At 39.3% G+C, this 12,722-nt stretch overlaps 1 protein-coding gene across 1 annotated transcript in view; it reads right to left on the minus strand.

The window, feature by feature from the left end:
* The window catches only part of MYO1D (myosin ID), a 2,136,961-nt gene that overhangs the window by 1,469,629 nt on the left and 654,610 nt on the right, over nucleotides 1-12,722 (minus strand). Inside the window, exon 6 of the mRNA XM_044055239.1 lies at nucleotides 10,596-10,691. Coding sequence (XP_043911174.1) covers nucleotides 10,596-10,691 — 96 coding nt within the window. The remainder of the gene's footprint in view (nucleotides 1-10,595; nucleotides 10,692-12,722) is intronic.

Here is a 12,722-nt window from a genome sequence, read left to right on the forward strand (position 1 = left end):
TGTTACTAAAATCGGAATCTCTGTGGTAGAAACAGTGCTCTAGGAGCATAAAAAGACACAAACCACTCAAAACCAATAGTGTGGGGTACTACTGTATACAAAATTCACCACATCTGCCGTGATGAACAAAACACTTGTGTCATATGCTAAGAAAATCAGATTTGCAAGGAAATACCATGAATTCTATCAAAATTTGCGACTTTGTATCAAATAACCCTTTGCATTTCATATCTATGTATTTTGCCAATGGCTCAGTTTTAAAGTTATTTTAAGAGTTTTTATTTAACATTTGTTTCCTGGGAAAGTCCAACTTGGAACGAGCCAATTTTCAGAGGAGACCCAGGGAGAAATGCTCCAGAAGTATGTCTTTGAAAGTTGGGAGGAAACCGGAGGAACCAGAGAAAACCCACATGAATGCAGGGAGGACATGCAGACTCCACACAGAAGGCACCCCAGCTGAGAATCGAACCGGAGAACCTCTTGCTGTGAGGTGGCAACGCAAACCACTACACCGTCCAAGAAGCCGCAATTATAGGTCTGGGGGGAGACACACTGACATTTGTGAATCTTAGGTATACTAAACACTGAAGGAACAAGAGGATTAGAAACCTTTAAAAACTGAAAAGTTTCATAACCCCTTGAAGTAACAAGTCATTAAGAATAAAATCAAGCTTATTATAAGCAATACTGATTTCATTCTTCGACACACTCCTATAAGTTGTCTCACCTGACAAAAGTTGAAGCATCTTATTCAAATAGTCAGCACTGTCCATAGCGTCTATATTAAATTAGCGAACAGCATTTTTTTTCCCAGGGGAAAAAAGGGTCCACCAAAAAAAATAAAATAAAATAAAGAAAAACTTAAAACATTACATAATGTGGGGGGCTTCACTCCCCACACCCCTCTACTTAAATATACCAACTCCGAGATCACACCACAGTGGAAGAAAGGGCGAACTCCCGAAACCGGCCCGGCGATTTTTTGCCCTGTGAAACAAATCGCTGTTCTGGGTGTTCGAGATTGTAAGCTTTCACTTAAAAGGGGTCGATGAATTAGCGTTCGCTTTTCTAAGCGTTTACTAATTCAATATAGACCCCTATCCGTAATAATGACCTCACTACTTTTTTTCCAGTTTCATTATACAGATGTTCTTATTTTTAACCAACTCCAGTAAACAATGTTTTTCACCTAACATGAGGTTCTTAGTGCTTCAGAATTTCTGTTTAGAAATCTCTCTAAACTGATCCTCACAAATCCATGCAAAAACAGCCACCCAGGGATTAACTGGATGCACAAAAACACTTTTCCTGATGAGGCTAGAAGAGGGGTTGGAAAAACTGGTTTTGTCAGGGGAAAAAAAACAATTTAAGGTTTAAATTCCTAGTAAAAAGCTTAAGCTGTATCAAAACTTTAACTAAATCAAGTCTAAAACTAGGAATACAATTAAAACCTTTCCTAAATACATTATTGCACTGTCAGACACAGAAAGTTGGCTAAGTTGAAAATCTTAAAATAATCATAAGTCAATGACCTAAAACTTCCAAAAAATAAAACACACAACAATAATTTAATGTCTGCTCGTCTTCCACTTCCCCCTTCATGGATTCCTCAGGGGTTGGCCATTGTAAGGACCCGTGTTGAATGTTACATGATTGGACCCCCTCTGGTTCACTAATTTCTCTGAATGTTGAACCTGGGGGTTAGGTAAAAAAGGTTCATGTTCAATTGAAAACAAATAATCAACCTATGTGCTCTCATAAGTCATGGTTTATTTATTTATTTATTATTTATTACATTTGTTAACCGGCTAGTATCCGACTGGGTTAAAAAGCCCATTTTCAGCGGAGACCCGGGGAGAAAAACTCCGGATAAAAAATGCAAACAATAACAGATACAAAATTTGCAATACTGGTCTTTCCTATGTTTGTAAGGTTGAGACCAGAAGGTCTAGTATATGCTTTACCACATTCATATTCAAGCCTATCTTTATCCAGTTTTTTTTTTTTTATCAGCCACAGCCACATAGTAACACCCAGGACACAATGTGATGCAAGACCCTTTAGTGATACCCTCAGGGTACACATTTCCTAAGTCACCAAAATATCAGTGGAACACAACTGGCACCAATCATCAACTTAAACTCACTACTTGGAACCCACTATCTGCCTTCTTTCTATCTATTTTTAAATAATTAAATTGGAGTTTGTAACATTTTTCAAAAGAAGGCCAACCAACCTACTGCAAACTTTAAAACTGTGGACATTATTTGTGTCAAAAATATGAAAATAATTGGCAGTTTCCTTATTTTATATCCACTAAGATGATCATGTAAATATGTAGTTTGTGTACTATGAAACTACAACAAAGAGGCTTGTACTGACATGTTACTGGCTTACAGCTGTCAGAGAAAGAACATACTGTCCTTCAGGGATAAGCACATATTGTGTTGAGTGGTGAGAAGCATTTCAAGCTCTGGAGATCAGTACCTGTTGTAGCAGTTTTTATGCAAATTCATATTTGGAGGGTCTTTTGTCATGCCATATTCAACTGTGGATTAAAAAAATAAAGACAACTTAAGTAGTGGACTCAGCTTGCAAAAGGCATAAAATAAACAAACAGGTGCTACAGAAATCAGAAAAAGAGTCATACTAATTGCCTGTGTCTTAAACATATTAAAGCTAAGGGGATTTTTGAAACATCTGATTAAATTTGGTAAAAAAAAAAATATGAATACTCCAAACAAAATAAAAATATTTCAGTATTATCTCCTTAAAATAAAATGGATCATTTTCTAATTTTTCCCTGGCCACTTAAGCATTATTCTTCAGTAATATACAGAGTGAGATGTTTGGTAGATTTTTGAAAAATCATTTATCATTAATTACAGTGCGGATGTGGGTGAAACCCAGTTTTCGGTATACATGGAATAAATCAGGCTTTAGTTAAAATTAAAGAGAATTGCAACACAAGACCTACTGTGGCTGGATCCCTGGATACATTGTTAGCATGCCGGAAGGTAACATTTTTGCCCCACTGTTGTGTTTACTTAAGTCTCTAAATCTCTAACAGATGGTTAAACACCCAAGGCTTGACAAACTGCTGCTGTTGTCCATATTCATAAGCCTGGTAAAAGTAGGTCTGAATCCTCACCAGCTTGGATTTCTGCAGAACATGTTTGACTAAATTGATTTTCCAATCTAATCAACTTACAGGTACATAAACTTTGCACTTAGAAAAAACATGTTTAATTACTAAAATGTCTTAATTATTTACCTGACAGACATAAGTGCCACTAAGGTTAAGTGCATTAGTCAATGGTTTAAATCAAGAAGGCCAAAGGAGCATCCTTCCTCCTAGATAAACTGCCCCCGGGGGGGGGGTGCCAATGTTTTACTGGACTTGCTGTCCTATGATGTTTAATTTATTGTTCCTTTCTTAATTATTGACCCAAAGTATTAGTTAATAAATTTGCAGACAAATATAAGCTTAGCATGGCAGCAACAAATCCTAGTGATACAATTAACATTGGTGATGGCTACTTACAGCATGCAGTAGTAGTGTAATCGTGGGTTAAGCCAATAAATACAGCAATGTGGCACTCCTGAAGTAAAATGGGATGGGAGGTGCATGTATTATTTTAACTAAATGAACAAAGTCTGTAACTCCATACTACAAGTAACTGTAGCCCAGAAAAGCAAGCTGCAAACAGTGCTCCTCTAACAGCACATACAAATTCCATCACATTCAATATACTCTAAATTTCCCCAATTCATAATAATCAATTATCATAATTTCGTACAAGACAGACTGAACACCGCCAGCTGATAAAAACAAATTTCCTAAAGTGAGTAACTAAATGGGTTAACTCCACTTTTGTTTGCAATGTATTTATTTACTTCACATCGCAACACATATACTCCACAAATGCATTACAAACAATTCCAAGTCCTACACAGCACTAAAATTTTCCCATCTCCTGTATCTTTTTTGCAAAACAGGTGATAAAAGTGTTGCAAAAAAAATGCAAAGTCCTTCATAAAATTGCAAATGTTTATGCTGCTGTAATGCAGGTTAACAAAGTTTGCTGGTATGGGTCCTCCTGTCTGCAGATGGTCCCCCCCCCCCTTTGTTAAATCACGCACAGGTGACTTGGTTGTACAATAGGGACATTCATTACTTGTTGAGTTGTCAGGTAAAACTCCATACCTGTTCACTGTAACTGCTTTGTTTAAGATCTCGCCCACTTTGAAAAAATCCAGACAAAACCATATGTTACAATTTAACCAAATTCTGTCAGCTAATTTATGGCATAATAATAAGACCGCTACTTAAAACACTCGTAGCAGCACAGGTAAAGCTGCATTTTAAAGTTCCTGGATTCTCAAAGTATAAAACAATAAAACAGATGAAAGACAACCTATATTGTAGAGCTAAAATTAATTACAATACTGCAAGATGACATGTTACATCTGGGGAAACATACCAGATGTGCAATGTGATACTTCTTCCAACAGAGAATTATTACTATGGTAACACTTGTCGCTACTGTTCTTGGAGCACAAACACTGCTCAAACTCTTCCTCTGGGTTAAGCTGTTTTCCTCAGCTTTAATTTTTTCATCTACACAACATTTGGTGGAATGTGGACATCATAAGTGGGACAAAACTGAGAATATTGAGCTCATGTGGTTTGGTGCTAAGGAGAAAATCCTGGAAGCAGACTAGACTAATTCTGAAGCTGTCTCACCAACTGCAAACAGAACTGATTACTGCCTGTGATGTCCAGGCAGTAGTTTAAGAGATGCACTTAGAGTTACCACCCGTCCCATTTTGCGAGGGACAGTCCCTCTCTTTGGGCAGTTGTCTCCTGCAAAAAAAATGTAAAAATGGCAAATATCCTGAGATTTTAGGACAAAATTATTTCCTATATTTTGTGTAATAGTTGCATAAAACAGTTATTCTGTATTTGAAATACCTAAATATTATAAGAAACAGAATAAGCAACTAAAATACTACAAGTATAAGCTTTTATTTAGGCAAAAAAGTGAAGTTCTGCCCTTTGTACTGGCCGTGGGTATGTTTCGCCCTGCAAAATCTGATATTTGTACCAAAAATGTCCGACTTTGGGCATTTGAAAAGGTAGCAACCCTAGATGCACTTATCTAGCCAAGACTGAACTTGACAGTCAAAAGGAGAAGGTAAACACTTGCACCACACCACACTCATCGCATAGTCCCACTAAACCTACACCACCAAAATCCAAACATAGAAACACAAAAACATTTGCAGAGGCTCTCAATAATAATCTGCTCAAGAAACAGAGACCTCTAAAGCAGAAACGCAAGCAACCTCCACTACCCAGCACAACCCAAATGACACATAGCCCACAGACTCAGTGTGCCAATAAACCACAGGCCATAAGGCAAACCAATGTACCCAACACACTAGTCATAGCTGACTCTCTAGTCAGGCACAGTGCTGTCCCACTCACCAGGCTAAACAAGGAGAAGGGTACTGTCAGCTGCCTGTCGGGTGCCAGGATCCGCCACATAACCCACGCACTCAGGTCACTTCACAAAAGTACAAATATGAGTCTGTCATTTTCCATGTTGGTGTGAACGACCTGAGATGCATCTCCCAGGACTACATGAAAAGAGACATGGAAGAGCTTTCCGATCTTGTAGCCCAGGCAGGTATGACCCTAGCCCTGAGTAGCATCCTGCCATCACCCAGAATGATGCCGCAGTACAAGGACAAAATGATTGACTTCAACAATTGGCTAAGTTTCTGGTGTCATTCTAAGGGGATCCAGTTTCCGTCTGCCTGGGATGACATGGTCGACAGACCACAAAGCTTTGCCAGAGATGATCTGCACCTGTTGCCCCTGGGATTCCGGATACTGTTTAAGGCTCTTGTCACCCCTATAGTGCCCTTTTTAGGCAAGGTTCAAATGACAAATTCAATACCGTAACAGGAACAGGCAAGCAAAAACTGAGGGTAATGCTACTTAGTGCTAGAAATCTAAATCTAAAATGCACTCACTCGAGGCACTCCATAAAATGGAGAACATCGATATCTGTACAGTGACTGAGACCTGGTTCAAGGCTCTAGACAGCACCCCTGCATTACCAGGCTATAACTCATACCACACCTTTCAGCCATCTAACCTGGACCAGAACACCAAAGGCAGAGGTGTGTCCATATTCATTATGGATATCCACACCGCCAGGCTAGTTGTGCAGCATAATGCATCTGAGGTTATCCAAGTGCAACTAACTCTGGGCAAAACTGCAATCCAAATTGTAGTTTGCTACAGATCCCCCAGCATGCCCCAGGATTACCACTCCTCTTTTCTTGATATACTGGAAAATATTAGGGTTCAACCAAACACCCTAATAATAGGCAATTTCAACTACCCCACCATTAACTGGGAAAACTACTCATGTACCAACTCCTTCGCTCAACGCTTTCTGGAATTCATAAATTCCAATGCCCTGGATCAATGTATCCACACCCCCACCAGGGGCAACAATATCCTAGACCTAAGTCATTAACAATATAAGTGACCGGTGCTCCACACCTGAAGTCAACTTCTCATTGGTCAAATCCAACCTTAAGCTAATCACCTAGATATCCCGCATCCCGCCCCCACCCACCATTAAGGAAACCATGGTAAAATACTACTCCAAAGCCAACTTCTTGCTTCTTAAGACAGAAGTGGTGAACTTCATGACACCCATGCAGATGAACAATACAGTTATGACTGCTGAATCCTACACAAATGCATTTTATAAGCACTTACAAGAGTGCATGGATCAGTAACAGAACCAAGATGCTATCCTCCAAAAAAAGGAAGCCAATCTGGTGGTCCACTGTCATAAACAAGCTCTACAACAGAAGGAAGAAACTGTTGCAAAAGAGAGTAAAATCCCATGAGAGGAGGAGCTCCCTGGTCAGCCTCAGTAAGAAGCTGAGATCCCTTATAAGATCCTCCAAAGCTAGTTACGAAAACAAAATCGCCACTGATTCTAAGAGCAACCACAAAGCATTCTATAGCTATGTCAAGAATCTTGATGGCAACACCCAGATCTGCTCTGAGTTACAGCACAATGGCATGAAAATTACAGAACCAACTGATATTGCCAACATCCTGGTAGATAGGGTCAGTGCTAACTTTACCCCCCCCCCCCAAAGGGCCCATATCTATACAGGAAGAATGCAGAGTCCCTGTAATCACATCTATGCAGGTAAAAGCTGCACTCTCTAAAACCGAAAACACAGCATCCATGGGACCAGACAACACCCCAGGCTGCGTCCGAACTGGCTCCCCACCTAAGCACCATGTTCAATCATAGTCTCATATCAGGCTTTGTGCCCACTGAATGGCACACATCAACAGTTACCACACTCCACATAGGGGGAGCCACCACTGATCCTGGGAGCTATCGCCCTATTAGCCTGACGAGTCTGGTCTGCAAGGCCATGGAATGTATAATCATGGAACTCATAAACAAAGACATTGGTAACCTCCAAACTCTGGACCCCATCCAGTTCGGGTCTGTAAAAGGCAGATCATGCCTTCTGAACCTGATCAACTTCTTTGAGGCAGTCACCAAAGTCGTAGACGAGGGTAAGGTGGTTCACACAGCCTATCTTGACCTCGCCAAGGCTTTTGACATCATCCCCCATTCTGGAATTATAGCTAAACTCACTAAACTAGGTATAAATCCCCACATCACAAGATGGGTTTCCAACTGGCTCACTGACAGAACCCACACTATAAAAGTTGCAGACTCCAAATCTGACATCAAATAAGTGACAAGTGGAGTACCACAGGGTTCAGTCCTGGGACCTCTCCTGTTTGGTATCTACTTCTCTGAAGTACAGGCTAACACAGAAGGCCTCTGGCTAACAAAGTTCGCAGATGACTGCAAACTAGGAGCCATAGTTGAGTTCCCAAATGATGTGGACATCCTACAGAAGGGCCTCACTGGGACAGATGCCTGGTGTCAGAGGCATGGCCTCAAGTTCAATGCCAAAAAGTGCATTGTCATCCCCTTTGGTAAAAACTCTGTACACATGAACTACCACATAAACGGCAGTCTACTTAATGCCAAATGTGTGATAAGAGACCTTGGGACCCAGGTGGACAGTAGTCTCTCCTTTGATAATCACATCGCCACAGTACTCAGGAAATACTTCTATGTGGCACACCTCATCACAAAAGGGTTCTCATCCAGGAAAAAAGAGTTTTTTTGTTCCCCTCTACTCGGCACTCGTTAGACCCATTATAGAGTACAATGCCCCTTTTGAAATGTACCTCACAAGACATCTGCAGCAGCTAGAATGTCCACAGAAGTACCTCACAAAGAGGATTACTGGCCTCAAACAGATGCCCTACACTGACTGTCTCAAAAAACTCCAGCTTTACTCTGTAGCATATCACCTACTCTGAGGAGATCTCTGCCTAACATATAAAGCTATGTTAAACCCAGAGCTGTTGGACATGCTACACCTAAAGAAATCCCAATCCCTTCGAGGTACATGCTCTGGGGACCTAAACCTTGTCAACACAATAAAAAGGACATGCTGAAGGGATAGATTCCTGTCCCAGAGACTTCCTATACTCTGAAACAGGCTACCCATCTATGTCAAGCAAAGTTCCTCATTAGCACTAGTCAAGAAAAATCTTGATGAGCGGATGGGAAATAGGAAATACACCCAGGGGATCACTTCTGTGGCTCTGCTTGACAGCGGCACAGGAAATTAACTTTCTTGGGTGGCATAAGCCAGGGAATCTTGTTGGCTAGGCTTACTTAGGCCTTTGGGCCAATAGCCTAGTACCTACTGATGAACCTATGTTCTGGCAATTGCTTACAGCGAGCAAGTGTAACTCAATTGATATTCCATTAAGTAAGATACCCAAGTGAGTTACACCTGCATATTATATAGCAACCATTGCTGTCAACTTATGTGGTCAGATATTTGGCTTGAAGCTGAATCATACAAAATGTATGATAAGAAATTTGGTGGTTGCAGTTGTTTGGAAGATTTTTAGCTTTAAAGGTAACCCTATAAACTGTGTGTACAGATCTTAGTATTCAAGAATGATTTGAGTTTTGGGACAAATGTCTCCTGTACTGTTCAGTACTGCTATTATATCATATATACAATTAGGCGATTTGTCTCAATTATTTTGGTTCCCATATTTTGCAGCATAGTATGTTCCTTTAAAGAACATTTGCTGTTATAATAGAAGTGATATTAAAGGAGTATAATTCATTCAGAGGATGCTTAAGAGAATGTCTGGTTTAAGTCCTCACTATAACTCAGTAAAATGCAGATCTTGAAGCTTTTCTCAGTACATTAGAGGTTATCTATGTAGTGAACTGTGGTTGACTTGAGAGTGATGAAACATCAGGTTCTTAGAAAAAACTTTTTTTTAGTGTAGAGCACTTCTGGAGGTGTAGACTTCGCAATAGCTGTTCTGGACCACCAAGAAGCAGCTGACAAAATACAGAAGCCACAATAAGGCGGAATGACTGTACATCTGCTATGTTTAAGCATTCTGCTGAATGATGTAGCAACTTTTTACTATAAGAATTTTGGCAGAAGTATACTAATGTATCACGAAGTAGTGAACTTGAGATGAATGTGTTTTGAGACTACTAAAGGATGAGTACTCTCAACAGTATGATAATGTATGATGAGGTAACTGCTTTCTATTTTGCTTTGTAAAGAATGGCTAGCACCTCCCCAATTCCTCCCACTTACCTTGTGTAGCAGTACCCCCCATTTTTAGGGGGTGCACTTTCTTATAACTCATAAAATAAAGCAATGTACTTGTTGTTACATAAAACAGCAAAGATATGAGGCTATCAAGTTATATTCAACTTAAACCAGGATAAAATATGATGAGCGTTTTATTAAATATGCTTCACTAGACAACTTTAAACATAGGTGGGTAAATGGGCATCAAGACCTTAGATGGCTACCATGACCTGTCATTCTTCCTATGAAACTATAAAAGGCATGCACTCTCCAAAAGCATGCAATGTGTGGACTGGCACATATTGAAATGTTTTTATTAACACATCCAAAACTGTAGAAGCTGAACTACAAGCTAGTGTAACTTGCAAAACTCTTGGCTATATCACTATACCTCACCACTTGCTATATTCTCCAAAGGAATGAAACATTAATTGCAGTCTTAAAATCTTTTTTTGTAAATTTTAAAATGCGCTTGCAAACAGATAGTAGAGTGGTTCATGAAGTCCACTTGTCAGTTGCAGAAAATGCTCCTTTTCACTCATTCCTTACTACTCTATCCTCTACTGCCATGCATTAGTTTGCAGGGTGCAGCAGGAATGCCATCAGTTGAGAGAGTACCCTGCAAATCTGGCAGAACTGAAGCCAGCTTTCTGCCCTCAAGTTCACAAATTAATTTTCAAAAACTTACAGTGCAAATATGAAGACAAACTGCTTATAACTTACTATGACAATGATTGTCGACAGAACACAGAAACTGAGTTTTAAGGGATTCTCCCAAAAGCCAATGACTCACATGCTGTCCCAGTCGCTGCTTCCATTCTTACCTTGAGTTGGGCACCTACTCGTACATAGCTGTAGGAACTGGGGTCCTTCTGGAGGTGTAGACTTCGCAATAGCTGTTCTGGACCACCAAGAAGCAGCTGACAAAATACAGAAAAGAAATGCAAGATATTAAAAAACAATGATAAAACTGAAACTTTTTGTTCATGACAGAAAGACAAATGCATCTGTAATGGATACTAACAAGTTGTCTTTGTTTAAACATAACTTCATTAATTCACCTGGAACAGCAACACCTTATTAATAAGAAGCAAGCAGTTTTGCATCTCAAAGACTCCAAATGGTAACAGTGATATGCTACAAACAAGCATCAAATTAGGTGTATAACAAAATATCAATTACTGCTAAATTTAACAGACTTTATTATATAATGTTAGTGATGGGACACATTTGGTAATGTACCTGCTCCAGCCTTTAGCACATAAAGTATTTACAAGACAAAAGACTGTGCTGTCCAGACTATGTTGTGGGAGTCAATGCACTGAAATTTGTGAATAGCTTTGCTGAAAACCACAAAAAGCCAAATCACTGAAAACAAAACAATGTGGGATAGTGGTTTTCAGTGTAGAGAAAGGACTGTCCCTTATTCTAGTCATACTAATAATGACAAATTCTAGAACACAGGATCCTGGACTAAAAATAAATCAGTTTTCTCTCTATCACTAACATAGTTTTAGTGCTAACTGAAACATTTTATTGTGACACAACAATAAAACTGATGAACATAAACAAAAGCATTACATTCAGGTAAAAGGTATCCAGCATGAGCAACTAGTAGTGATGCCTCAAGTATAATGGAAAATTCATAGTCTTAATGTAAGTGAAATCTTCCTGCTGCAAACTACTCTTAAAACTCTTACCATCAGACTACAAACCCTTTAATTTCCTACAAGTGCTGTAACCCTGTGACATTAGGTCTCTTAGTCCAAATAAGGGAGTGCTGAAATAGTACTCCACCTCAAACACACAGTGGTCCAGAAACAAAGATGAGCTTGTCTGTGAGCCAGTGTTACTTGATTAGTAGTACAAAATACTAATACTGCACAAAGAACAAGTTGTAGCTAGGTTTGTTTAGCAGCTTATTTTAGAAAAAAAAGAAGTTCTGTACTTCCCATAGCATTCCATCTGTGTTGTCTATTTTCTTTCTTCCTCAACCATTGGGTTCGAATCCAACTTGGCCATTACTATAGCTCATGGCCAGCTGAAACTCTCAAGCTCCACTTTACCCATAATGCACCAATCAATAACATACCTCAGATCTTGTTTGCTAGATGACATAAGCAATAAATATCAGAATAATGTTTTTAAGAAAGGAAAACCAAAATCTGGAGATCTATACAAGATACGTTGATAGCTTTAATACATCCTGCTCTTCCAGAAGTCCATTATTACAAAGGTTGGGGGTTGGTGGGTGGGGAGGTGAAGAAGAATGAAAATGGACAAAACAGATGGAATGTTATGGTAAGTACAAAACTTCTTTATCTGATGTTAATTTTCATTCAATCCTCAGCCACTGGGATAAGGTCTCCAGCTACCTAATATCCCAGATGGACTCTAAGGAAGGATATTCCTGAGCATGGCTGAACCAAACACTGCTCTTCCCCTCAAGACCAGATCCAATTTGTAATGAGTAATAAAAGTATGAGGATTAGCCCGAGTAGCAGCTACACATATGTCATCCATGGAATGACTGGATAAAAAATACTGATGAAGTTGCCATAGATCTAGTAGAGTGAGTCCTTAAAGGTTTTGGCAATGAAAGGACTAAATTATCACACACATAGGCTATACACAATCAGTAATCCTCCTTGCCAATGTTACCTTTGTAATCAATTTGCCTAATTTGTTATCTGCAAAGAATACAAATAACTGATCAGATTTTCAAATCTCTTTTGTTCTGTGCAAGTAGAAATGTAACTGTCTATGAACATCCAGCAAATGTAACATATATTCACCTTTGTTTTCAAATTTTGGGAAGAAAATGGGAAAGTTAACAGACTGATTCATACTGAATTCTGACACCACTTTGGAAAGAAAGGAAGGGTTGGTTCTTAACGTCACCCTATCCTTCTGGAAAATCAAGGAAGGTGGTGTAGAGGATAATGCTTGAA

This window comes from Protopterus annectens, chromosome 13.part0 (assembly GCF_019279795.1).
Source record: "Protopterus annectens isolate FY-2018-M chromosome 13.part0, PAN1.0, whole genome shotgun sequence".
In the NCBI taxonomy this organism is placed as follows: Eukaryota; Metazoa; Chordata; order Ceratodontiformes; family Protopteridae; genus Protopterus; species Protopterus annectens.